Here is a 27,597-nt window from a genome sequence, read left to right on the forward strand (position 1 = left end):
AAAATGGATTTAAAACATGGTATCTCCTAACACCAACCCATGATGTATTACAATACATTTATTCCCACAGCAGTCATGAGGTAGGAACTTGAAACCAGATTTATTGCTTATTGAGAAGTCTAAAAACTATAAACCCCAGCACTCTGGACTACATTTCTTGTCACTTTTCCTGACCTTTCCTTTAACATTAAGAAAAACAAAACCAAACCGCTATAATGGATCCACTCCAGAAAAGCCTGAGACCTGCTGGAAGCCACAGAGAGGCTGTTTTGCAGTGCAATTGGAAAGGCAACCCTTGGCCATCAGCAGGAGTGAAAAACTGGGGCTTCTGGCACTGCCTGTGTACAGCTGGACCTCGCTTCTGGGAAGATTTATAGGGCTTTCACATACAGTGCAGCCTGAAAAAGCATGTACAAACAGTGCAAGCAAACACATCTCACTGCAGCCTCATTCTGTGACATCATTCCTTTTCAACACTGAAAATCACTCAGCCCCAAAATCAATCATTCTATATAGGGGCCAGCAAAAAGAGAGTGCAAAGCACTAACATCAGCATGAGCTTCTGACACGATGACAATATTGGTCTCCTCTCTTTTTTTCTGGGGCCGTTGGGAATGTAGTTTTTAAAAGCATGCTAGTGTTTCCCAAGCCATTTTGCTTTAGATAAATGTGTAGCCATTGTGCCACATGTGTGTGTACAGCTGCAGATTTGACATACCTCCTGAAGATTGTTTTGCTAAGGTCTGTGATTTTCTATATAATTAGAAACCTATTTTCTGCAAGATTACTGAAAACTCAGCTATTCTCCTTGACCTCAACAAAGCTTGCTAAACGCCTCAGTTCTTTTGGAAAATTAAGATACTCATCTAGGTGTCCTGTGCTGGACCTATGACTCAGATTGAAACATCTGGTCAAAGGTTTTCCTCAGCCACAGCTAGTAAATTCACTTTGTCAGCAGTGAGTTCCGTATCTGTGTTACTGTCTCGGGCTACAGTGCAGTCAGGAGCTACTCAGTCAGGATGGACTTGCTACAGGAATTCATGCTGGCCAGACCTAGACATACTAAGTTGGTTTCAAATCCTTGTTTCCCACTGTGTTTCCTGTACCAAAAGAGTCAGGTATGACCATGTCACGAGGGCACCTCTGTTTATTCAAAACAACCTTTCATCCTTCAGCTTTGCATCATCACGTTCACCCACAGACAGTCTGCTGTGCTCCCTCAAACAGTTTGCTGTATCCCACAGGCTTGCTGTCATTATTGCATGTGTGACTCTGCAATGGTATGGCTTTCCCAGGCTTAAATTTCCGAGTCCTCAATAGGGCCATTCAGGAATACTGCAGTAGGAAGTGACGGTGAGGATTCATTGGGACGGATAAAGTTTTCAGATGGGAACAGTTTTACTTTAGACACAGCGTGGTCTCGGGTGGACTTACTGTCCACAATCTGATGCTTAAGCGTTCCCATCTCCGAGTCCCAGGCTTGTCCCCGCCGCAATTTCTTGAAGGTGTTACGGAAACCCTCAGTGCTGAAGTAGTAGATCAGGGGGTCCAGCATGCAGTTCATGCTGGCAAACATCATCGTTATGATTAACGCTTGGCGCACCGAGGCCTGGGTTTGTTCCTCAACCTTCATCACCCGGGCCTTTATCATCCCATAAACCGCCAGGGTAGTGTTGTAGGGCACGAAGCAGATGATGAAGATGACCAGATTGACCAAGAGGAGACGGACGGTCTTCCGCTGTCGCAGGGTCTTGGTCTGGCTGGGCTGGCAGAGCTCCTGAAAGATGCGAATTGAGCAGTACATCACAGAGCTGAGAGGCAGGAGAAACCCCAAGATTTCAGCCAGGATTACCAGGGGGAAGAGGTTATTCTGCCACATGTTGTCGCTAAAGCTTTCAAAGCACAGATAAATGGTCTGGTTTTTTACTTTACAGTGGTTTTGCTTGTGAACTATGGCTGTGGGGATGGAGCCCATGAAGATCACAACCCAGACGATGAAGCAGAGGAGCTTGGCCACCTTGGGGCGCCGCAGATGCCGCCAGCGAAGCGGGTGAACAATGGCAATGTAGCGATCCAGGTTGACGCACATGAGGAAGAGGCAGCTGCCGTACATGTTGATCTGGAAGACTGAGCCAGAGACCTGGCACAGGAAGCTACCAAAGGGCCAGTGGTGGTTGGAATAGTAGTAGAGTCGCAGGGGCAGAGAAAGTGTGAAGCTGAGATCACTTATGGCCAGGTTCAACATGTAGATCATCACTACAGACTTCAGGCGCAGGTATCGGACAAATATCCACAGGGCTACCACATTGAGTATCAAACCTGTGATGAATATCAGGGTGTAGCCAGGCAGGAGGAGGTGGTGGTTGAAGGTGTAATCCTTGCATGTCTGAGACGTATTGGACGTATTGGACGCTGACATGCCCAGCATGGGTCAGGGAATGCTCTCGCTGAGATGGCTGAGCCTGGTGATGGGCTAAGGAGGCACAAAGAAGAGCACGGAGGGAAATCGTTCCCCTCTGAGGAGCCACGGGCAGGTCATTCCTGTCATCTGCTGCTGGGAGGTAGATGGGCAATATCTCTCTTGGCTGGCACTGCTTTGGATTGCTGGTCTGTGGTCATCTGGCACAGATGGTAACGTGGAGTCTGCTTCTGCCCCCAGTTCAGCAGTTCTTTCCAGTGGTTATGAGGTGACAAGGTGATAGAGGATCATTGCCAGCTGTCAGTACAATTCCTGGTCAGAGTGGAAGACCAAAACAAAAGAGTTTAAGTTAGAGGAGGAAATCTCTTGAAATGTTAAAATCCCACCACAATGGCTTCTGCAGCAAGAATTCACAAAGAAACCAAAATACGAGGGAAAATGGACACTAGAAAAGTGAGTAATTACATGGCAGAAGAAGACAGAGCACAGAGAAAGTGGTTGTTGTACAGAATCATTTATCACTCAGCCCCAGAGAATGCACTTTGCTTTGATCTGCTGAGAGCACATGAATACAAGAAAGGGACACCACAAGCACACACGGAAAGTAGTTGAGGCAGCTCCAGAGAAAAAGAAAGAAGAAGAAGAGAGCAGCATTTTGAAGGAAAAATGCTGACTGGGAGGAACTTAAAATAAAAATGGCACAGTACTGTTTTATATCAGAGAAAAAGGACTTTGTACATCCACTTCAGATAAAAAAAAATTATAGTACAGTTAGACCCGACTCCACCCAAGCTCCTTTACTTACGTAAAACAACATGCACAGACCTCAGTTCCAGTGACTTTGAGTTCCTTATGTTTCTTACATTCATACAGTTCCTTTGGTTCCTTTGGTTCCTTACTTGCATGGAACCAGTGGTGCTTATTTGGATTGTATGTCCTCATTCTGCTGCTTGAAGCAGCCCATATCCCAGAAACACAGAGCAGCACAGTCATGGAGGAGAACACAATAAAGGAAGTACCATGGGATTCATGTGGACAAATATGACTTCAAAGCAGTGTGGCCACTCTATGAACTAACTAGCAGCATTGTCCAAACACTGATCAGCTGGAGTGAGCCCAGTGGAAGGCCACCAAAATGGTCTGGGGGCTGGAGCACTTGCACCAGGAGGAGTTGCTGAGGGAACTGGTCTTGTTCAGCTGGACAAGAGAAGGCTCCAGGTCACATAACAGCAGCACTGGGGTTTGCATGGCAAGGTTTTGGCAGCTGGGAGGGCTATAGGTGTGGTTCTGTGAGAGTGTGCCAGGAATTTCCTCTGTGCCTCATACAGCCAGTGCCAGGAGGGACCTGCCACTGGCCAAGGCTGAGCCCATCAGTGATGGTGGTAGCACCTCTGGGATAATTAAAGGGGAAAAAGTTACTGTGAGACAGCAATTGCAGGCAGGGAAGGGAAGTGAGAATATGTGATAGAAACAGCCCTGATGTAGACATCAAGGTCAGTGAAGAAGGAGGGGAATGAGGTGCTCCAGGCACTGGAGCAAGATTCCCCTGTTGCCCCTGGAGAAGACCATGGTGAAGCCATGCTGGAGCACTCTGTTCCTGAAGGACTGCACTCTGTGGAAAGGACTCACACTGGAGCAGGAATTGGGCTGCACAGTTCCCCACAGCTGTTTGCAGGGGTCAAACAGGGACTCCCTCATAAGAGTCCATGTAGATTGTGATTTACTTCAGAAGGAAAGAAGAATTTTCTGTCTAGAGAATATCTTTACATGAGGTTGATATTACTCAGCAACTTGACAGGCATGTCAAGCATGTCAGACCCTCTGGACGGCATTGTGAGGCAATGCACAGATCCAGATAGAATGTGCTGCAGACAGAAGCATGTGCTGACCTCACAGAGAGGAAGAGAATCATTCTGGTGACAACATGTTAAACAGTGGAAGTGGAAACCTAACACAAGAGCGGAGACAGCTACCAACTTGCCCATCCTTTTGTGTTGTTGTGCAGGTCCATCACCAAAACAGGTTTCTTAGAGAAACTTCTACTGGTTTATCAAACTATATCTGAGTGGATTCTACCCTTCCTGGTGGATGAATACTTTGCATGAACTCTCATACAAGTTTGGAGTATAAGTTGACAAGGCAAAAGTGCAACAATGTTGCTGGTTTCAAGAGAAATGTTTCATGCTTCAAAAAATCTCAAGGAGAAGCATCGCCAGTGATCAAAGGAGGTGATTGTCCTTCTCTGCTTTGCAGTGGTGCAGCCTCACCTTGAGTCCTGTGTGCAGCTTTGGGCACTATAAAAAAGACATTGAGCTGTTAGAGAGTGTGCAAAGGAGGGCCATGAGGATGGTGAAGGACCTTGAGGGGAAGCCTTGTGAGGAGCAGCTGAGGTCACTTGGTCTGTTCTGCTTGGAGGAGAGGAGACTGAGGGGAGAGCTCATTGTGGTCTACAACTTCCTCGAGAGGGGAAGAGGAGGGGCAGGCACTGATCTCTTCTCTGTGGTGACCACTGACAGGACCTGAGGGAGTGGCCTGAAGTTGTGTCAGGGGAGGTTTGGGCTGGACATTAGAAAAGGTTTTTCACCCAGAGGGTGGCTGGGCACTGGAACAGCTCCCCAGGGAAGTGGTCACAGAACCAAGTCAGACAGAGTTCAAGAAGTGTTTGAACAACACTCTCAGGCACACGGTATGATTCTTGGGATGTCCTGTGCAGGGCCAGGTGTTGGACTTGATGATCCTTGATGATCCTGATGGGTTCCTTCCAACTCAGTATATTCTGTGAGTCTATAATTCTAGGAGAATATGTCAGCTTTTGCTAGAGCCAAAACCCTGAAATGAATTGCAGACTGAACAGACTGGTCAGACCTTTATCTTGATGGAAACAAAGTTATTGAGACTGTGTCTTAGTGAGTGACCATGACCTGCTGTAACACATGTATTCAGACCAGCCAGATGTCAGGTGAAAAGGACTTATCTCTACAGAAAATTTGTTTTTTCAAGCTTTCCTGAGGTATTCAATTAGATGATCTAGAGATTATAATATGTAAGCACAGTCCATGCTCTGTCAGGCTTTCTACCACTAATATTCCATCTCAAATTGTGGATGGTGAAGGGATTATGTTAAGAACAGTGCAATCATGTAGTTACACTGCCTTAAGTCGTCTTCCTGCTTCCAGCACAAATTGTAGCCCAGGAAATTCTTGAGCCACAGGTGACCTAGCTGTATTCAGTAGTCCTCAGGGAACTTCTATTTCATTGTGGTTTTTTCAGTCCTTTTCTGAGTTGATGCAAAATTTACCATCTACATTATCCAGTGCTGGGAGTGCCAAGGAGTTCCACAGCTTACTTGTGCCTCAGGTGAAAAATCACTTCCATATACCCATCTCTGATTCATCATCTGCTAGATTCAATTCTTAGCTTTAGTGCTGGAACAGACAGGGCAAAACCCATCCCTATCCACCTTCATTTTGTGGCTGATACTATTATAAACATCTACCATATTCCCACTCAGCAACTTTTTTTTTTGTTTTTAGGCTAAAGGGTGTTTGTCTTCATAGTTTTACTTTGCAGAGAAGCTGTTCTGTACTTTTGAACATCCTTGTTGCCCTTCTCAGCACTTTTCCACTTCTGCTACAGCCTTTGTGAGCCCTGTGCTGGGGTGCTGAAAACACACAGTGCTGATAATGTGGATGCACTGGGCTGCGTAGGTGTAGATCTCATTTGCAAGTGGTAATGGCCAGTTCAGTTTGCTTTTCCCCATCACTTCACTAGATAAAATTTCGGCTGTTAGTTTAAGTCCAGCCACTCACACTTCTCTTAAGCTCTGCAGTTCTTCGCAGCCAAACTTCATCTTTTTAAACTTGAATAATTTTATGTCTCCAACAGATTTGTTATTTTATTATTCATCCCTCATGAATAAGTCAAACAGTCCAAGCCCCAGCACAGGTGTCTGACAACTCCACTGAGAAAAACAACCATCTACCTTCATTCTCTGTCCCTTCTTTTAGGCACTTTTTACCCAGGTAGGAACATTTTCTTTAATTTTTTTTTTAAGTGCCATTGGTGAGACCGCCTTTGAAAGCCTTCTGGAAATCCACATGGACCACTGTTCACATGCTTATTGAGCCCTTTAAGGAAGAACTGTGGGAACAGCATCTCTTTATAAAAGCCATCATGACTTTTCCCCAGTAATTAGATGTGACCACATGCCAATTGATTTTTTCTTTATTATAGCTTCTACTAATTTGTTCAGTAAAACCATCAAGCTCCCTGGTCTGAAACCCCCCAAGAGCCCTCTCTTAAATTGAGTCTGCCTTTAAGAGCTGTTTTAAGCAAAGGTTTCTATGGCACAATTAGTCAGGTCTTCCACCCTTCAGTTATTTTCGGACCTCTGGGGTAGGAGCCATGTGGTTTTAGACACTGTTTCGTTCATCTTGCTGCTCCGTGGTTGATCCTGCTACTGTTTTGACCAGAGACAGTCCTTTTTTGAACTTCCCAGAAAGAAAGTTTCTGCTGTGGAAATCTCCCAGGCTTTCATCACATGAATACCAATGAAACCTCTTCATTTTTTTGCCCACCATCAGGTTTTCTTTCTCCTCTGAGTGGTCTTTCCTTACATATTCTAGCCTTTCAGCCTTCAAGAGGCTGCACAGCACAGTTCTGAACGGGCAGCAAAGATTGCTGAGAGCAGAAAATAATTGGGGTTTTTGAGGGGATTTTTTTTCGTGGGTAGATGGAAACACAGAAGAAAGAGTCTGCTGTGGTGTTGGTATGGAAGCTAAGCTGGTAGTCTCAGACTTGCCGTAACAGATACAGTGACCAAGAGACATGAGAAACGAGATGTATGCAGACAGTCATTGCAAAGATAAAGCTGTGGGTGCAGAGAATTTCTCCAGTGAGCTTTGGAGGTCCTGCTTTGACTGTCCCTCTCTAAAAAGGAAAGCTATGGGTAGGTAAAGCAGGCTGGCAGCAGGGAGACCCATCATCCATTCTGGTTAATGTCAGAGAGTCAAAAGGCATGTTCCTTGTGGCTGCCCCTAAAAGAAGCCCAAGTACTCATTGCTCTGCACAAAAGCTGCCAAGAGATCTCAAGCCACCAGCTGTGTAAGGAAGCAGTGGTACCACAGCTGAACAATCCCCCTCCTCACAACAAGATGCTCTCTATAAATCCTGAAGAAACTTTCTCTTTGGTCACTGACCTTATGTGTCCCAGGAGGTGGAGGAAGCATTTTTTTCCTCTTCAATTTGAGCCCCTGAATACCATCAACTTCCAAGGCTGTGACTTGCAAAATCCGTGGGATTTTGATTTTTTTCTTTCAGTGGGTGAGAAGCCCTAAATGTACTTTAGGTCCAGAACAGGCAGGCATGCCCTGAGATGGGATGTGTGCCTAGCATCTTGCTGCCTGGTCCTGGGAATCCTCTCTCTCCTGTCTCACTATCTTACTAGGAGTCACTGCCTCCAAGCACCACAAAAATTATGAATCTGAGTATAGGGCTGAGAAATGAGGTGGAAAAAGAGAGCTGGAAAAATACTGATGAGGATGCTGCAGGGTCAGTGTTTCTGTTAGTGGCTTGTCACTAAAACCATGGGGGGTTTTGGGGCTCCTGTGAGAATGCAGAGACCAAATGTGGCATTGGGGTGCAGAACTTAAAACACAAACTGTATGAGCTAGCTTACTTATTCTGAAACCAAAGAGGAAGCAACAAAAATGTGCCAAACCTCAGAAGACATACCCAATTTTACTCTAGAAATCTGAGATATAATTTAAAATAAATCTGGGTGCTTTTTACCTGCTGTAGATGATATTCAAGCCCCATTTTTTATCTTTTTGTCTACTCAAGAAATTAGATTTTTGTGATGATTAAAACCTTGAAGACATTCAAGTCTTAGGATGGCTCGTTTTTAAAGAGAGATACATGATATAAAAGCTGAGACCTCTGCATTTTACTCATGAGGTTTGATCACACTGCTATTGCCTCCTCCTTAGAGATGCTATCCCTCTTCATCTCCTGAGAGTCCCGTGGAAGAGGGCTCCCATGGTGGGCACCTTGGCAAGTAAGCTCTGCAGGCTGCCTGTGCTTTTAGCATCACAGGATTCCAAGGAAAGTCTCAGTTTGAATAAATACAGAGATGTGCCTTGCACCTCTAGGTCCACGGGGCCCCTGACGAGGGGCAGATGTCCCCCAGTGCCCCGCGGCCAGGCTGGCAGCACACACAGAGCAGCTCACAGGGACCCGTGCCCGAGGTGCCAGCCCCGCCGGCTCTCCAGATGTTCCCCTGCCTTACCTCACTGCTGGAGAAGAGCCAAGTGTGGATGTGGGCTGGCTTGGAGCTTGGTGATTGCTGCCTCTGCAGAGGTCTCGATCCGGGCCCCAAACCCGCAAAGCAGCTTGGATCAAAACAGAACCGGGCAGGCTCTTCATCCAAATCACAGCTGGCCCCTACCGCGCTGCGGCTGCTTCTGCATCTGGCACACTGCAGTTTGTCTCTTCTTTCTCACTTCCTGATGCACTTCTGCCTGGCTACAAAGCATGAACTTTGTTATCAAGGGCTGATAAGCTAAACCACATCCTACAACAGCAAATGCAATCATGAAAGAAGCAGTACCCAGGTGTCCTTGCAACTGAGGAGACCTGCCCTGGGTCATAGTGCCAAATATTTTCTTGTCTTGCGAACTCAGCCACCCCCAGGACTGACAGAGGGGAAATAAAACATCCCTCTCCCCAAAATATTGCTAAACAGGAGGTAGAAGTGAATAATGGGAAGTGAGAGACAAGTTGATTTAATTGCTAGCCTGCACAAAGACTTGGAGTTCTGTCACTCCCATGGGCTAGGGGGCTTTGGGATTCAACTCCTGCCCAGGGGCATCCAGCTGTGCACCGCTGGCATGTGGCAGGATCCCAGAAAGAACCAGGCTCCGGAGAGGTGTCATTATCTGTGGCAAGCAAAGGCATGTTTGCCAGGAACCTCAGTCCCTGGTGTTCAAGGCTACAGGAGGCACAGTGCTATGAAAGTACAAGGGCTGATTTACCAGCACATCTGTGACCTGGCACTGCCACGTGTAGCTGGGAAGGGAGCTGCCCTTGTGCAGAGCCCATCTGGCACTCTGTTGCTTGGAGTCCTATTTCTGCTTTGCCAGTCTCAGCACACCTGGAAGAAGACACAAGTCATGGCAACACTCCTAATCCCACTGTCGTCCTGCCCCAAGAACAGCTGCCCTGGGCAGTTGCTGTGGGCTTCCTTTCTCTGCAGCCCTTGCCTGCTGGTGTTTGATTTTCTCACTCCCTGCCTCCCTTGTTCTGCTGTTTCTGACTCCTCATTCAGGGAATGACACACCAAGGGATATATATGCTCCTGCTGCTCATAAATCCTTGGAGGGCACAATAGCACCCAAAGCACTGAGCTGCTTCTTTTCAGTGCCTCTCTTTTTTAACCAGACCCCTTTTCTCTCTTGCTAGTTGCTGGGATCTTTGTTCTCGTGGCTTTTTGTGTCTCTTCAGTTCCCATCAAGGTGTTGCTACTGATAAAAGCTTGCAGATATGCCACGGGGGGTGTCCTTTGCCTAAGGAGTGTCTGACACATTCTGTGGGAACTCCCCCCTCCCCTGCAGCCCTCACCCCTCACACACATGAGCACAAACCTGGCTGAGCCCGGCAGTCCTGGCTTTTCCATGTGTGAGAAGACAAGGACACAATGGCACCCAGCCCACGAGCCCCACAGCATCCTCAACCAGCCAGGTTCACTCACCTCCCCAGATCTCGGTGCCTCAGCCCACGAACTCTGTGTCTCCTCAGCTGGGTGGGCTCACACATCTGCCCCTCGCTGTCTCCTGGAGCCTCAGCTCGTGGGGAAGAGCAGCTCAACCCCCGGCGTTTCCTCACCGCTGTCTGAGCGAGCAGCAGGTAAGACCAGATTACTGGGGTGTGTGTTGGAGGCTACACCCTGATGCTACAAATCCCAACATGCCTGCCACCCCGCAGTGCTGGCTCCAGAAAGTAGGAGCAAGAACCCAGCAGGAGGAAGGATGCAGGGAGCTGAGAAGGCAAGGAAAGAGGTGAAATGCACGCTACAAGAGAGAGGCTGCTCAGGTCTGAAAGGATGACTGATAAACCACAGTGCTCTTCAGACTTTTTTGTGCAGCAAAATGTGGGAGAGCAGAGCAAAGCTGTGAATCTCTTTATGGAAAAAGTACAACACAGCCAGAACAGCCCTGCTTCGCTTTCTGAATGATTTAGACAGGAAAAGCAGAAACCTGTGGATGCAGAGGAGTTTTACCTTCCAAGCAGTGGGAATAGCTGGCACTTCCCAGGTTGGCGGGGGGAATGGCAGTCTTCTGTCCCGGGACATTTCAGCTCCCTGGTCACACAGCTCACATTTTCCTGGGCTTCCAGGGGCTCTTAGGAAAGGGGTTCTCAATAAGAAGGGGGGCAGCCACCCTGTTGTGTCTTCTAGGAGAAGGGCAAGGACGGATCTTGGGAAACAACAGTCCATGGGGAAGAAAATGAGGGAGGTGAAGGGAGACCTGCCAGGGAAAGAGTTAAGAGAGGCAGGGAGCAGCTGGGCTGTGTCTGTTTTCTGTAGCTGTGTGGGCTGCAGGGTAGAAAAGAACAATCTCCAGCCTGGAGGAGGCAGAGGAGGGAGTGACTTCAAGAACAGTGGATGTGGATGAGGGAGGTAGCAGGTCGTCCCCTCTCTGCTCCCATGAGCTGTCACTGCAGGGAAACTCTCTGTGTCCCCAAAAGGTTTGGTGACAAAGCAGTGACGAGCTGGTGGGTCTGGCAACAGCTGCTTGGTGCTTCTGGCTCTTGTTTGGAAGGCTCAGTCTGCTGCTGAGCAGGTCTTGGGCTGCCTCCTGCTGAAGAAGTGACTGGACTGTGGAGGAAGACAACCACATCATCTCCTGACAGGATAGCACAGGCCACGGGTGCGACACAGATGCTGTCCCCACCCATGTGAGCTCCCTGTGACGGATGCCCACCCCAGAGCCCTAGCTCAGAGCTCTCCCACCATGCTGCCCAGGCTCTAGCACTGGTGTGGATGATCTTGCAGGGCCAACCCAGCAGGGTTCTGCAGGCCACAGGGTCCCAGGTGCTGGCAGGCACGCCTGGACAGCCCATGGTCACTGCCCAGGGCTGGGGCTACCCCTGCTTTGCAGTGCTGGGCTGGAGCTGCTGTGAGAGCTGCTGTTGGGCAGAGGCTATGGAAAACCACAGGAGGGGATTCAGGCAGCTGCAATGCTGGAGTTGAAGGTGGTGAAGTTTTGGCAGGGACAGGATGGAGCTGGTGTGGCTGTATCTGATGCTGATCCACGTGCAGCACGTCGCTGCTGTGACCTGGCTATAAGTATGCTTTGTGCTTGTATTGTCTGGGTTGGAAAGCCACCTAGGGAGGTGCTGTCTCCAAAGAAAATAGGGTGAGAACAGGATGGAAGAAGGAACCTGGGCAATCAAAAAGCAGAAGGGGCATCTCTGGGAGCATGGAGGGAGAGAGATGGTAAGGCTGAAGAGGTGCAGGCCATAATGGGCAGCAAGAATGTCCAGTTCACAGACAACATGACCACATCCCCCTTCCCTGCCCCATTTCTGCTCTAAGATATAGCTAGAGAGGGTTAGTCCTGCAGAGGTAAGGCCCTGGCTCTAGCCCATCTGAAGCTGAACCTCTTCCCTGCCCCACAAGTCCCTGGCCAAGCAGACATCCCTGCAGGCAGTCCTCTGGGACCCCAGGGGCTGTGATGGCCTGATGGGGCTGGAGGAAGAGCAGGTCCCCATTTGCCAGCGGCAGGTGTAAGCCCTGGAGGCGGTGAAGCCATGGAGGCGGTGAAGGGAGGCACAGACCTGGCTGCCCTCAAGTGTCAGCACCCATTTCACTCTTGCCGCTGGAACTGCTCGACCCTGCAAGGGCTGCAGGTCTTTGGCAAGGCCACCATCTGAGGTCAGCGAGGGCAGGCTTGGCACGGTGTCCCTCCAGTATGCCCACTGTCCCCTTGACACATCAGCCTTTCCTGGGCTATGTTGCACCGCACCCATCCCCAGAGTGGCCAGTCCTTCTTCCACGTGCTAACATGTCTGTCAGCACAGAGCAAACTGAACCGAATGCTCTCACACACATTAGCATTCTGGAGAAACTTCTTCCCATTTGGCCAGATTTGGCTTTTTGTTCCCATTGGGCCATCCTGGGTACCAGCTCTGCAGACTGGTAAATTTCTCCCTGACGCTGCCACCCACCCTGCCGCAGAGCCATGTCACTTACTGACACCCAGCCTTGGGAGCAGCTGCACCGGGTGAACTTCCTGACATATATTTGTCCCGAGCAGTCTCCATCTGAAGGCATCCTTCCTGCATGCAGTGACAGCCTCTCTTCCCACACTCTGCCCCATAAGTGCCTTTGCCCTCTGCAGACTGGTGCCATTGCTTGTCCCACTGCAGGCACACGGGAGTCCGCTAACATCCACCGCTGCTTTTGCTGTGAGCCGTGCCTGCAGCCGGGGGGAGCTACACAGGGATATCATCCCTCATGATGGTGTGGCTGCTTCCCCAAGGTCCGAGGAGTCAGCCCTGAAGGTGAAGGAAGAAGAGGGTGGCAGGGAGCAGGTGGCAGAGGGGAAGGTCCATGGGGGAGACAGGCCATAAAAGAGACGCTTTCATTCTCCGCAGGTCTTTGGGAGATCCTCTCAGGGCTTCTCTTTCCTTGTCACAAGGCTGCTTTCCCTCTGCAGGTTTCCAGCTCTGATAACCTGTCTTATGGGACTGCTTTCTCTCAGGCCTTCTTGGGCAGCCCTGAGAGGAGCCGCGGTGTCTCCTCCTGCCAGGCAGTCGTGAACCTGCACAACAATGAGGCTGGGAGGGAGGTAAGGGCAGGAGCAAGGGCTGGGAGCGAGCCTGGCTGCAGGGGCTTCTCCCTGGCTTGGCACAGCTCAGTCCAGCCCCCACACCCCAAGAGACACTTCAGGGCAGCCAGGGGCTTCCAGAGGAGTCTGCATCCTGCTGCCTTTCCTAGCCCAGCACTGCACTGATTACCCTGAGCCGGCTCCTGCCTGTGTGGAGGGGGGTCCCAGCCTCCCCTACTCAATTCTGTGCAGTCTCCTTTTCCGCACAGACCCCAGCTATGATTCAGGAAATCCCAGCTATGATTCGGGAAATAATTTACTCTGTTCTGTTCTGAAGGGGTTCCCTGCACCTCCAGCCTCTCTTCAATAACGACAGACATCTGCAGGGGCCGCAGTCACATCTGGTCCCTTGAACATCCTCCACCCCTGGCCAGGTCTGGTCCCCTCCCCACAGCCCCGCCGGCTAGAACAGCTCCCCATCCCTCTCTCTGCCTCAGGGATTTATCTTACAGACTCAAACCATCTTGTTTCCCACAGAGTAGATCTCCTTCTCTTCATATTGGCCTGGATTAAAAAGACACTTTTGCCCTTTCCCTTCCCCTTCCCGCCCCTGATCTCCAGCCCCATGGGCGGAGTGTTGGGGGAACAGCAGCACATGGGAGATATTGGGAAGGGTGTCCCTGGTCAGGCTGGCAGCTGCCTCCTGCTCCGCAGGCTCTCCTGGCCCACATGAAGGTGCTGTGCAAGTGGCGCGGGGTGTCGGGCTCCTGCGAGGTGCGCACCTGCTGGAAGCTCCTGCCTCCCTTCCGCCCCGTGGGCAACGTCCTCAAGGAAGAGTTTGAGGGGGAACAGAGGTTTTCCCGAAGCGGGTCGGTTCCCGCCAGATCCTGGTGCCCAAGAGCTCTCGCTTCAAGCTCTACACGGCTCACGGCCTGGTCTGCCTGCAGGCAGCCGGGACTTGTGCGAGCAGGACCCTCGGCACCTCGGGCACCTCGGGCACCTCGGGCCGCCGAGCAAGCGGGCACGGCCGGCCGGGGACGGCTGCGAGCCGCGGGGCTGCGGCAGGGCCGAGGTGCGGGAGCGCTGCAGCTGCAATTCCGCTGCTGCTGCAATTCCGCTGCTGCTGCAATTCTGCTGCTGCTGCTCCATCAGGTGCAAGCAGGGCCGGCACCCCGTGGAGGTGCACAGCGGAGTCCCTCAGGGCCGCTGCCCAGCGGTGCCATCAGCTCCCCCCCAGCAGCCTCCCGCCTGCCGCCGTGGGCTGTTGTGGTTTGAATTATTTTTCCCGGTGGAGGGTTGGAGGACACAGGCCAAATAAACCGCTAAACTTAAGGAAAAAACCCAGCCGAAGTGGAAAGCAAAGTGCACACAAAAGCTTCGTGCTCACATGCTGCGTTTGGGATGTGGAGAGTCCCTGTCTCTGGTCCCTCCACAGTCTCTGGACATGCAAGAAATGCCTTTTCCTTTGGCTGGAGAAATGTTTCCAGGAGGAGTTCCAGCAGCTGCCACAGTGAGGCTCCCCTCATTCAGTCTGATCTCCGTGCCAGGGAATGTTATGGAACATTATCCTAAGTGCAATCATGCAGCACAACCAGGGAATCGGCCCTAGCCTGGATGGGTTCATAAAAGGCAGGTCCTGCTTGGCCAAGCTGGTCTCCTTTTATCACCAGGTGACCTGCCTAGGGATGAGGGAAAGGCTGTGCATGTTATCTTCTACCTGGACTTCAGTAAAGCCTTGGATGCTATTTCCCACAGCATTCTCCTGGAGAAGCTGGGAGCCCACAGCCTGAGCAGGTGCATTCTTTGCTGGGCTAAAAACTGGCTGTGTGGCCGGGCCCAGAGAGTGGTGCTGGGTGGGTTTACATCCAGCTGGTCACCAGTGGGGCTCCCCAGGGCTCTGTAGTGGGCCAGTCCTGTGTAAAAGCTTTATCAGTGGCCTGGATGAGGGGATCAAGGGCAAGTTCCTGGATGACACCAGGGTGGGTGGGAGTGTTGGTGTGCTGGAGGGCAGGAAGGCTCTGCAGAGGGTCTGGACAGGCTGGATTGATGGGCTGAGGCCAATTGTGTGAGGTTCAGTAAGGCCAAGAGCGAGGTTCTGCTTGTCAGTCAGAGCAACCCCAGTGGCAGCACAGGCTGGGGGCAGAGTGGCTGGGAAGCTGCCCAGGGGAAAAAGGACCTGGGAGTGCTGGTGACAGCAGCTGAACATGAGCCAGCTGTGCCCAGGTGGCTGAGAGGGCCCATGGCACCTGGATCAGCAATAGTGTGGCCAGCAGGAGCAGGGCAGGGATTGTCCTCTTGTATTCTGCACTGGTGAGGCCACACCTCCAGTGCTGTGTCCAGTTCTGGGCTCTTCACTGTCAGAAAGAGACTGAGGTGCTGGAGTGTGTCTAGAGAAGGGCAACCAAGCCTGTGAAGGGTCTGGAGTGGCAAAAGGAGCTGGGGTTGTTTAGCCTGGAGAAAAGGAGGCTCGGGGGAGCCCTGATCACCCTCTACAACTCCCTGAAAGGAGGCTGCAGCCAGGTGGGAGTTGATCTCTTCTACCAGGAAACCAGTGACAAGACAAAAGGAAATGGCTCCAAGCTGTGCCAGGGGACATTCAGGCAGATATTAGAAAAAAAATTTCTTCACTGAAAGGGTAGTCAGGCATTGGAACAGGCTCCCCCAGGAACCCCTAGAAGTGTTCAAAAAACAAGTGGTTGTGGTGCTTTGTGATATGGTTTAGAGGGCATGGTGGTGTTTGGTCAAAGGCCTTGACTGTCTTGATGGTCTTTAGAAACTTTAATCATTTTTCTGATTGCTTCCTGGAGAGTCTCTGGAACCTCTCTTGCCACAGCTGCACCTCCTTGTCTCCCTCCCTCATACTCAGCACCTGGTAGGCCATGTTACGGCTGCATTTCACACGAACCACCTGCAAGGAGAGCCTGGGTTCGTAGGCATGCTGCCGCTGCCCATCTTTCCCCACGGAAAGAGACCTCCATGGTGGATGGCACCTGGAGGCTGGGATGACGGGGGCACCAGGGGGAAAAGAGGAGGACCAGCTGAACTGACAGATGAACTGTGTGTTTGCTAGGATACGGGCCAGTCCTCGGTCCTGCTCTGGTGATTTGGGGTTTTGCTACTGCTTAGCAGATGGGGGAGATCCTGCCCTTCAGGGATATACAGGGATATCATCTCTCACATCGTCCATGCAATTCCCACCCAGCAATGACGCCCCAGTTGTGCTGGGGCCACTGTTTGTCTCACCACCTCCCCCAAACACACCCAAGTCTGTCCTCCTAGAAGGAAAAGCGGTGGGCCAGTGAGCCCAGCAGGGGCTTGGGGCTGGCTGTGGAGGGGCCAGCCATGGGAGAGCAGGCTGTGCAAAAGGCAGCATAGCTGCTTCTCACCCTCTCATTGTAGATGCTCTTCAGGAGGCACTGGTAGCTCTTGAACATGCAGTAGTTGGGATGCTGGACCCCACTCGAGTCACAGATCTGGTGACAAGGGAATGAAGGTCAGAGAAAGAAGAGGAGACGGAGGGATGGGAACATCCATTGATGGTCACCCACCTTTCCCGAGCTATCCGCATCTGAGAAGGTTTCATACTCTGCCTTCAGCCAGAGGGTCACGGCAGGTTCCTTACAGCCATAGATGGCCATCCGGCTGCACCAGTACTCCATCCTCATCCCTCTCAAAATGTTCACGTTGTAGTCGCCCAGGGTCTGTGAGGACATGGTCTGCAAAGGGGTGGGATAAAGTGAGCCGTGCTTCTTCCTCCCCTTCCCCAGCTCCCAGTCCAGGCTCCTCCTGAGAGAGCAGCAGGACGCAGAGCTCGCTCGGTACCTTGCCCTCTACGTGCCCGTGCTGGGCGGAGATCTCGGGGTTGATGTAGGTGGAGAAGCTGCCCGAGTCGCAGTGAACGCGGTTCAGCGTCTCGATGTTCTGGCACTGCTCCCTCTTCAGCGAGCAGAAAGCGCAGTCGGGGCACAGGTCCGCGTGCTGCCGCCCGAGGCTGTCACACACCTGGGGTGGATCCAGCGGGGAGTCAGGGGGGGAAAGGAGACTGAGAACCTCCCCAAAGAGGAGGCTGAGGAGTTCCCGTATTCCTGGCTTGGAGCCTGCCTCCCTGGTCAGCCAGGTCAGCTTCTCTCAGGAGGTGGCCTGCGCAGAGTGGGGGCCAGAGGTGGACACTGGTGTCTTTACCGAGTCTCCGAACCCAAAGACTCTTTTTTCCATCTCCTTCCAGGCCATGGTGAGACTCGACGAGAGGCAATTTCCCTCCAGCACTGCGTAGCACAGGACCAGCACTGCCTCATCGTTCTGCAGGGCTAGAAGGCTGACAGAGAAAGAGAAGGAGGGAGTCATTCCTTGCCACAAAATGAAGAGATGCATCTTTAGTTAGAAACTGAAAACAACCCCCAAACAAAGTAAAAAAATCCCTTCCCAAAGAAACCTTGGGCTCTTGGCTTAGCTGCACAGAGGAATGGGGCTCTCTGCAGGGTCTGCCCATGCCTGTGTGACACAGAGGCTGCAGGGGGGTTCCTGTGCATTTGGTGGGACTGGATGAGAGGGATTGGATGAGGAGCACAGCTCCAAGAGCTTTCCCAGGGCCCCTGCAGCAGCTGCTGCCTAATTTTATCCATCTGAGTGCACAGTGAGGAGATGTTTGTTAGATGTGTGCTGAGTGTTGAACGTTGGGCAGGCCTGTTTGCGTCTGGAGGATGTCACATATTAAGCCTCCCTCCCAAGTATTTGACAGAAATGGGAAAAAACTTGTTAGCCATGAATTTACCGTTCATCCAAACTGACATGGGTAGCTAAAAGTAGAAAATTTAAGGACAATGGGATCAGAGCAATGAGAATATTTGGCATCTCTTAGGAACAATGGAATTTGTAAACGTGGTACAGAACTGTTAGCAGACAGGGATGGTTGGTTTCAATCATCATCAATGATGCAGAAGAGGTAAACATGCTCATTAGATATTTGCCTCTTGTGTCTGGAGAAAAAGCCAGTGATAAATAAACAAACTTTGATCTGACAGAGAGTAAAGAAGAGCAGCAACTGCTTATTTTAAAATGCTCTTAAAATGCATGCACGGGCTAACATGTATGGACAAGTTTTCCAGAGAGTATTTGAAATTTCTTGGAGACCTTCAGATTAGCATTAAAAAAAATTAGGAAGAGGTAGAGAACGTGAAGGAAGGTCATGAAGATGAGATTTCCTAAGGCCTGGAAAACTTTCACCTAGAGGCAGAAGGTAGGAAAGCATCCCTCAGCTGAGAAAAGATACCAGTGGGTTCCCACTCAGTCAGTCAGCCAAGTTCTGCCAAGGAGGGCTTCAGCTGGAAAGCCCTCCTTGTCAGCAGGTGGAAGAGTAATGACTTCTGGTGACTGGAATTTGGGGCATGATCCATTCAAACCAGAAGCAAACTACATCTTCCTGACACCAAGGGTGTTTAGCATGGGAGCAGCTGATGGGGGCATCCTCCACAGCTCAGAGACTTCAAAAAGATATCCCAAACTTCTGTTAGGAGAGGAGCCTGTGGCTCAGCCACATAGCACTGTTGTTTTCTTTGGGGCTCACCAGACATGACTTCATGTCCTGTGCTGAGCAGAAAGATCAGGGCAATTCCTAGACCTGAATGTTAAAATTGGTGAGCTTCACAGAAAACTGCTTTGTGCCACACTGCCTAAGTTTACCAAGAAATTCTGCTGTTCTCTCTGTCACATCCTTTTCTGTCTCTATCTCTGCTCTCCATCTCTGCTGTGAAGTTTTTCTGGCCTCACAGTTGCAAATTTATGAGCCGATTTACCACCTCTGGGTGAGTGTAACAGCACTGCTGCTGGTTCTCTCCACTCGCTGATGCGCTGCTGAGCTGCTTGTGGATGCACAGAGGTTTCACCATGCTTCAGGGAAAGGGATGGCTCTATCTAAAGTGAGTTCCTAATGCAAATCCCTTCCCAGATTAGCACCTCTGCATGTTATTGTCCTAAGCACTGCCCTGGAAAAAGCCTAATGGGTACCGTGAGGCAAAGATCCAAAGGGAACGTGGGAAAAAAACCAAACCAGGATTAAAAAGAATCTGTGGGCCGAGATCAGTAGTTGATCCGAGGCAAAAGAGAAAACTTCAGGTAACAGCTTATCATACTTCAGCATCTCAGGATGTGGAAGGACACCCAGAGCCTGCTTCAGTGGTATCTCTGAAGAGTGCTGGAGAGCAGCATCCGCCTCTCCCGCCACGTAATGACAAGGATTTGGGCCATTAGCTTTCGGCTGCTGAGCCTTCCTGATACTGGCTGGCTGGGGTGCAGGGAGCACCTGAGGCGAGCAGAAAAGAAGATAAGGAGCGAACAGCAGCTTTCCAGCACCTGGTAAATTCTGATTTAGGGGGGTTGCTGCAGGAAACTAAAACCGGTTATGAAAAAGCCACTCTTAACAGCTTCAGAAAGAGAAAAAAGATCTTTGACTGCATGCCAGGGCTGGTTATGGGTGATGATAATTCAAAGAGAGTTTTTTTTCCTGGGGATGGTATTTTTAATTAAGGGTCTGGCTTTAAAATGAACGCCCCTGGAGTTGAAGTAGATAAGCACCACAAGGACTGTTTGGAGGGGCAAAGCAGCAGGAGGAGGAGGGGGAGTCACCTGGAGTGTGTGTATCTCTCACTGCACATAAGTATCTCAAGGGTGGGTGTCAAGAGGATGGTGTCAGACTTTTCAGTGGTTCTTGGCCACAGGATGAGGAGCAGTGGCCATAAACTAAACCACAAAGAGTTCTACCTCAACATCAGGAAGAACTTCTTTATATGGAGGGTGGCAGAGCACTGGAACAGGCTGTCCAGGGAGGTGATGGAGCCTCCCTCTCCAGACAATCAAAACCCACCTGGACATGTTCCTCTGTCACCTTCTCCAGGTGACCCTGCCTTGGCAGGGGATTGGACAGAATGATCTCCAACCCTAAGAGTTCTGGGATTCTGAGAGGGCTCGGAGCAGCCTTGCTGGGGAAGCTGGGCTGACATGAACCACAGGTGAGCATCCACCTGTGAATACCAGCAGAACAAGATCTGGGTAAGGACAGCTGTGATGCTGAAAGGGGTGCAGGGGTTGTAGCTGACAAATGACACAACACCGGGAAGCTCTGGGAAAAAGGGCAAGTGCAATTCCTCCTGCAAACAGAAAAGCAGGGAAGGGAGGCTGATGTCTTTCCATGTATTCAAATGCTGAATCCCATCAATGGGTAGTGCACCCAGAGCTGGAACATGGGTGGGTTTTGAAGAGACACCGAAAGCTGCTGCAGAAAATGAGAGTAGCATGGGCTTTACAAGGTGAGGGCTGCAGAGCTCTCTTTAGCTTATTGCAAGACTGAATCATGGTTTAGAGGTAACTCTAAAGAGAGGAAATACTAGGAAATAAATCAGAAAGCACAATAAGGACTAAAAATAGTGAATAGGTGCAATAATTTTCATTTCCCCTTCCTGCCCAATGAATGATTCACCGCTACCAGAAAGACCACAGGAAAGTGCTGCAGATTCTTCTTGTGTACTACCCCTGCCCTGTCTCCCTCTAAAGATCACAGCTGGCCTCATCAGGCGCTATGAAAACTGCAGTAGCTGCCAGAGCAGCTGCCACAAGCCACAGGGGATGAATAAGAAGGATGGATGTCCTGCTGGGCATTAGACCCTGGGGAAGACACGCAGCTCTGGGATCTGTGCCCATCACAGCCCTGCCCACCTTGTGTTAAACCAGACACTTAATGGCACCTCTGCACAACGACCAGTCCCACCCAGCACTGCTCCTCTTGCTGGAATGGAAGAGCCTCCAGGCATTCTGCCCCTTTTTTAGGTCATGCTTTGAAGTCCCTGTGAGAGGAGGCGGGCTGTGGCGAGCTGCAAAGCCGACAGGCACGGTCTATCTCGCCTTTTTCTCCTTCAGTGGGGGTTTAAGCCTTGCTTAGCATGATTGATGGGGCTCGGCTGCCAGTCACAGACACACAGTCAGCATTAGTGGCTTTGAGAAACTCTGCAGCAGAACAGCGAGTGTCATCTGCCATCACAGCAGTCCCCCAGTAATCCCAACAGAGCTCAATCACAGCAAGGCTCAGTTTCAGAGGCAGGGAGAACAAAATCCTCAAGGAAACACCATTTTGCCTGAGAGCACATACACCAGGAAAACTTTTTCCAGGCTGTGAAAGCCTCCTACGATATTAGTAAGGAGGATGACACATGTTAGAGGCTTGCAAGAAGACAGTTATGGCTTTAACAACACGATGCAGTTCATCTTTACATGCAGAAGTGAATCTCTGGCTGGGCTGAGGCAGGGGTGTGCAGCGGGCTCAAGAGAAACCACAGATGTGCAACGAGGCACGAAATCTGTGCGCTTACAGGAACACCACTGGCCTGCAAGAGCACGAAACCAAATGACTCCTCCATGAAAAACACATCTAGACACCTTTTTTTTTTTTTTTTCCTCTTGGTAAGCAAAATAATATTTGCATGCCAGTCAAAGCAAATGGTCCTCAGCCACACGGTGCCAAAGGATCAAAAAGTGAATTTGAGTGAAAGCATAATATCCTTTTGCAGGTCTTTTCTCTGTCACCATCCCCTGGGTACCTGAGGACAGAGGCAAACAGATCCTGGCAGACCAGCTGAGAAGAGCTCAACGTGCTCCATGAGCTCCTCACACATTCCTAGGGCACAGGAGCTGAGGAGGGTGTGTGAAAGGGCTGTGAAAAGCTGGCCTGGTGCAGGGCCCCGTGCTGAACTGCCGTGGTGCTGCCTCCAAACCACAGTGGGGAACCAGAAACACCAGGAAGAGCTGTGCACACATCCAGGTGCTCCAGGAGAAGTCGTGGCCCTGCACAGCTTTGTGCTCCCGGCTGTTTCCTAGCCCGGGGCTGCTGTAGCTCCCTTGGGGGAGGTCAGAGCACTCCCGGGAGGGCTCCTCAGGCCAGGCTGCTTTAAGAAACATCTGCTTCACCTGGCACACCGAGAGGCGAGGAGCACAGCGAGACACGTCCCAGGGACCTGTGTTTGCCAGGACACATCACCCAGACTCCTGGGACACGTGTCTGGGGGAGGACGAGTGCAGAGGTGATTGCATAGGGCAGATGGCCACAGTGTGGGGAAACCAGGCATGGCACAAAGCCCTGCCTGCAGCTCAGGCCCAGACTAGTCTCACTTTGCTCAGGACACGAGGACAGTGCCATTTTCAGGCACAAGGATACTGGATCACCCTCTCCCTGCTCACTTTGTGCTGGAGCAAGGGATGCTTGAGGGCTCCCCAGGAACATTCCTGCTCTGGATGGGTCAGCTTGCTCCAGAACAGCTGCCCACACTCACCAGCTGCTCCGAGCAGGGACATGGATGCCCTGGGGCTGCTGTCTGCTGTGCACGGGTGGTGTGTGGTACCCAGAAAGGGCAGACTGCCCCTCACCTGCCTCGGGGGGGAGTTTCCTGCTCTGATGTGTGTCCTGGGTCCGAGCTGGTGGAGTTCCAAGAGGAGGCCTTGGTGTCCAAGGTTGCATCCAAGGAGAGGGCCGAATAGATCAGCTGCCAGATGCTTTTTCTCAGGTTTTGTTCGTCGGGAGAGTCTGTCCTGGAAGGTGAGGTGGCAGCCCCGAGATCTGGTGGGTCCATAGTCCTGTTCTTCTGCCAGGGCGTGGGCACCTTTGGCATGGCCGTGGGGGGCTTCGTCGGCCACGGTTCCTGAGCTAACAGGGCAGGAGAGAGCTTGAGAAGGTCTGCCAGGCTGTCCTGCGGCAGGGCATCAGCAGGGGACAGAACAGCCTGCTCCTGAGCCGTGACACAGAGGGATGGAGCGGCCCAGGGCGGCTTCTGGAGGCCGGACAGAAAGCTGCAGGGGTGCCCAGCAGCTCGAGGAGCCCAGCAGGCCAGCAGGGGCGCCCAGCACAGCTCGGGGCAGCCGTACCTGGTGTGACAGGGGAGGCTCTGCCCTCTGCCGAGGGGCTCATGGTGCTGGATGGCTCCACCGGGGAGGGGCTTGCTAGAGACTCGCTCGCACATGGGACTCGCTGCGTGGAGGGGAGAGGGAGAAACACGACTCTCAACGTGTTATCAGTGTTATCATCTTCCCTTCCTCCTCACCCTTCCATTTCCCAGGAGATACCCCCCCCGCCCGTCCCACAGCCCGCTCCTCACCTTGATGAAGAACTGCTGTTTGAGGCAGCGGTAGTGGGCAAACTGGCAGAAGGTCAGGAACTCCGCCACCTCTGGAAACTGAGAGCAGACTGGCCCTGGAGACAGAGATGTGGGATGGAGGCAGGCCTGGGCGCACCAAGAGATGGGGACCCTCTGGGGGGGCAGCTCATGGATGCAGGGAAAATCCAAGCTGTGTGGCCCGAGGTGGAGATTCCCATTCCAGGCACCACATCCCTTCTGCCACCAGCCCGCTGAGGGTTTCCTTTTCTCCTTCTGCCCTTTTCCACACAGTTATCTCCCCTATGACAGAGACACAAACTTCCTGTTTCCAGCATTTAATGCTTCTGTTATTAGTCCTTGCTGGGTTTAAAAAAGAGAAAAAAGGCAAGTAGTGATATAATAGGTTAAAAAGATGACCAGACCAGGCCTGGGAGCACCAGAGAATCAGAGAATGGTTTGGTTTGGAAGGGTCCTTATCGACCATCAAGTTCCAAGTCCCCTGCCATGGTCAGGGACTCCTTCCACAAGACCAGGTTGTTCAAAGACCCATCCATCCTGGTCTTGTTGGGTCAGGGATGGGGCTGCGACAGCTTCTCCAGGCAGAGGGCTCCAGAGGAGACAAATTCTTCAGGGCAGTATAATTTGACATTGATTCCAGCCTTGCAGGGGATGGAGAAGGGTCCACAGGGCCAGGATGCTGCTGGCAGAGCCTGTGCCTGTACACACATAAACTGCAGTTGTGACCGGCACTGCCAGCACTCTGACTCCAGAGCTGCAGCTCTTGCAGGGATTGCAGGAAAGCCAAGGGCGTGCAGGAGAGCAGGAAACCCTGAAGAATTGCGTGATCTTGTGCTCCCTCTGCTTTAGGAGTGCATAGCCTGGCTGGCACAGGGAGAGTGCTGGCTGAGAGGGAGGGCATTAGCAGCGAAGTTGCCCTCCTGATCCTGCTCGTGCACCATCCTTTACCCTGTGCTCCCTTCTTGTGCTGAGCAAACAGCTGCACCATCAAAAGCAGAATTTCAGATACACACCAGGATCCCAGCCCAGAAAAACACCCAGCTTGAAGGGAAAACTCCAGAACCCCACACTGTGCTTTGTTTAAAGCACAAGGTGACTGCCTCCCTCCGCAGCACACCTGGATGGGCACAGTTAATGCTCGTGGATATCAGGATGTAGGCAGCACTGCCACAGCTCTGTGAGGACAGCAGAGGCTAAACATGAGGGGGCACACACTCTGCCACATCTGTTCCACCTCTCAGCCTGACTGAAACGTGCCAAACTAGCCCCCAAACTGGGAAAAAAGGTAACACAAAGGGGAATAAATGCTGCTGGATACATGTGTGAGGCTGAGGGATGGGAGAAAAGAAGGTAGAGAGGGCAACCTGCAAAACTGCCACATCTTCTGGCATTTCCAGATGTTTCTGTTCTTGAGAACTGAGTCTCTGAAGCAGCAGTGGGAGTGTGGCTGGACATGACAAAGAGCAGTGCTGGGGAATTGGGCACCACGAGGAGAGGAACCAGGGACAGAGCCTGGGTGCACAAAGCACCAGGGCATAGTGGATTGCAGGTGCCCAAAAGTGAGTGAGGAGCACAGGACCCATCCCTGGGTCTGGTGATGTGGGGTGGGACTCGTTCCCCCAACACAGCTGCAGAAACCAGCAAGAAATAGTTGCCCTCAAGCTGCAGTCCAAATAAGCACAGTTGGCTGATCATTCAGCTCATTGACGTTCATATCTAAATATAAAGACATATTTTTTTATGAGAAAATTGCTCCTATTTTTTTTTCCTCTGAAGAAAAATACAACAGAAGTAGTCCCAAGTTTTTCAGCTGCACAGATATAATTATACCACTTAAATTCTCTGATGCAGGGGTGCAGGGAAAATATGACTGCAGAGATCTGAAGGGTGCTGTTGCTATGGTGCTTTCTGAACTGGGATGTTTCTTGGCTCCTGAAATGTTAAACACTTAAAAAGGCAGCTTATCATCTCAAGTTTTCTTAAAGACCTACGAGAGCCCGTGAGCCAAGATTCTGCATTAACTCTCTGATGAAGTTGGAAGGAGCTGGTAGGAGATGAGGAGCTGCACTGAGCTTGAGAAAACTGCGGCCACTTTTTCCTCCTGCCACCCCACCGACAGAGATGGGCAGAAAGGAAGGGCCACCGAAGTGCCTGTGGCTCCTTTGGCTTTACATGCCCTGTAAAGAGAGGCTGGGACAGCTGTGCTTGCTCAGCTGGGTGAAAACGAGGAGTCACAGCAGCCCACAAGGGCTTGAAGGAAACCTAGGAGAGGACAAACCCTTTTTGGTGCTGCCAGATGACACACGGAGCAGGGGGGAAAAACCGTGCAATTTCCTGCCTAGGAGGTTAGGGCTGGCTTTTGGGAAAAGGTTTGGTTTTTTCCTCCAGGAAAGTGGTGCAGCAGTGAAAGGGATGCTCAGAGTGGCCACAAAAGTCGGCGTGCTCTAGTTCTGCCAGTGTCTGCTCCAAGCCGCTCTTTGGGCCATAGAGCCCAAACCAGCCCATCCCATTCCCACGGCCTTGTGGCATTTTTTGGGGGGGGCAGAGAAACAGCCACGCCGCTCCAGCTAGGTCCGTGTGCTCCCGGGGGCAGGCGGTGCCCTTACCTTCGGGGATTTCTCCGTGGTTCTCGGCCTGGTCCAGGCGCAGGATGCTGGGGCTGAGGCAGCCGTACGCCTGGCGCAGCAGGCAGAACATGTTGGCCTGCCAGGGCGGGTGCAGCCTGGCGAAGAACCGCTCGTACTCCCGGTCCGACAGCGGGCTGCCCGGCACCGCCGGCACCGGCGCCGCCGCCGCGCCCGCCGGCAGGGCCAGCACCGTGCCTGCGGGACAAACACACCGGGGATGGGCTGGGATGGGCTGCGATGGGGTGGGATGGGCTGTCCTCGACCAGGACAAGCGGGGGAGATGAAGGAGCAGCTGGCAGGCTGGCCGGATCCTGCCCGCTGGCACAGAGCGCTGGGACAACACTGCAGATGCTGGCCTGAAGTCTGCCTCCATCAGCCCTGCCATCAGGGTGCTGGGGTAACCGGGAGCCCCAGGGAAAAGCGGGAAGAAGAATAAAAAGGAAGGAAAAAACCCAAAAGACTTTAAAAGTCAGATTTTATTGTGAGCTTGGTTTGGAGGGGAGGGGGAAGTGTTTTTATTTTGGTTTTGTTGTTTCCTTTTTGTGTGTGTGTGTGTGTTTGGTTTTGGTTTTTTTTTTTTTTTTTGGGGGGGGGGGCTGGGGGGTTTGTCGATGTGCTTTTTTTATTTTTCCCCTGAAAAGCCGCAGCCTGCAGAGGCACCCACGGTGGTGGTGGCTCCCCTGTCCCCTGTAGCACCATGCTGAGGGCACATTCCTGTGCAGGGGGACATCCCTCCATCTCCTCCCTCCCCTCCTTGCCTCCGGCTGGGCCCCCTCTCCTGCTGCCTCCGCACCATCCTCTGTGTCCCACCCCAAGTCCCCTGGAGGAGCTTCCAGCTGCCCCGGGCGGGCAGAGCTGGGCCTGGCATGGCCTGGGGGCCGGGTGGGGCGGTCTTGTGAGCCACGGGGATGGGACAGCAGCAGAACAGAACGGGGGCTCCGGCCGCAGGCTCGGAGGTGGCCCGGCAAGGGCGGTCACTTACTCAGTAGCCAGAGGAGCCACGTTGTGTCTGCCACACGCTTCAGCATCATGGAGCTGCTCGGCGGCCAGGCGGGAGTCACTCACGCACCGCGCGGGGCAGGTGCGGGAGGTCCGAGCGCTCGGGTTCTGCCCTTGGCAACGGTGGAACCATTCCCGGGCCGCGGCACCGCAATCGGAACCGCACAGCGGTGCCGCGCTGGGGCTGGGGAGGGGCTGCGGGCGGCAGCCGGGGCTCGGGGGACGCGGCCACTCGCAGGGAGGGGACGCGCCAGGCTCACGGGGACAAGGAGGAACGGGAGCCAAGCTGGGAGCTTCTCCCTCTGTCTGGGGACACGTTGGTGGCTGGGAACCACCCACAACAGAGTTTGAGGCCTGGCCAGGCTAACATGAGGCTGAGGGTACCCCAAAAGTGGTACCTAAAAGGTACCTAAAGTGGTACTTGTGGGGTACCTCAAACCGCAAATTGTTTTATGCGGGGGAAAGGAGGCAACATCTGTTCCCTCTGCAGGGCTTCGAGAAGCACCCCGTACCTTCCCAGGAGTGTCCCGGCGCCAGCCTGCTTCAGGGTGTGGTGGGAAGCTGGCTTGATCTCT

General features: G+C 52.1%; 3 protein-coding genes across 5 annotated transcripts; 1 reads left to right on the forward strand and 2 right to left on the reverse strand.

Moving 5' to 3' along the window:
• Positions 1-81: 81 nt before the first annotated feature.
• On the reverse strand, positions 82-10,327 carry LPAR5 (lysophosphatidic acid receptor 5). Of its 3 annotated transcripts, none has more exons than XM_059838185.1 (4): positions 10,167-10,327; positions 9,451-9,569; positions 8,706-8,937; positions 82-2,731 (listed from the first exon to the last, which is right to left on the reverse strand). In XM_059838185.1, the coding sequence occupies exon 4, from the start codon at positions 2,426-2,428 to the stop codon at positions 1,298-1,300; it is 1,131 nt and encodes a 376-aa protein (XP_059694168.1). In that variant the 5' UTR covers positions 2,429-2,731; positions 8,706-8,937; positions 9,451-9,569; positions 10,167-10,327; the 3' UTR covers positions 82-1,297. The 3 variants fall into 3 exon arrangements, with proteins under 3 accessions (XP_059694168.1, XP_059694166.1, XP_059694169.1); XM_059838183.1 differs by having other exon boundaries at positions 8,706-8,941; XM_059838186.1 differs by lacking the exon at positions 9,451-9,569 and having other exon boundaries at positions 8,706-8,941.
• Positions 10,328-10,381: 54 nt separating this feature from the next.
• LOC132324192 (protein Wnt-4a-like) lies at positions 10,382-14,563 on the forward strand. The gene is given in 7 exon segments (XM_059840290.1): positions 10,382-10,414; positions 12,845-12,919; positions 12,922-12,998; positions 13,143-13,266; positions 13,960-14,089; positions 14,092-14,190; positions 14,193-14,563. Coding segments are annotated over 7 exon segments (909 nt in total).
• A 1,464-nt stretch (positions 14,564-16,027) lies between these two features.
• ACRBP (acrosin binding protein) lies at positions 16,028-26,396 on the reverse strand. Its single transcript, XM_059840291.1, has 9 exons — positions 26,003-26,396; positions 23,379-23,473; positions 23,149-23,251; positions 22,654-22,930; positions 17,428-17,560; positions 17,068-17,247; positions 16,794-16,961; positions 16,632-16,718; positions 16,028-16,153 (listed from the first exon to the last, which is right to left on the reverse strand). The coding sequence occupies exons 1-9, from the start codon at positions 26,394-26,396 to the stop codon at positions 16,028-16,030; spliced, it is 1,563 nt and encodes a 520-aa protein (XP_059696274.1).
• Positions 26,397-27,597: the final 1,201 nt, after the last annotated feature.

This window comes from Haemorhous mexicanus, chromosome 2 (genome assembly GCF_027477595.1).
Source record: "Haemorhous mexicanus isolate bHaeMex1 chromosome 2, bHaeMex1.pri, whole genome shotgun sequence".
NCBI lineage: Eukaryota > Metazoa > Chordata > Aves > Passeriformes > Fringillidae > Haemorhous > Haemorhous mexicanus.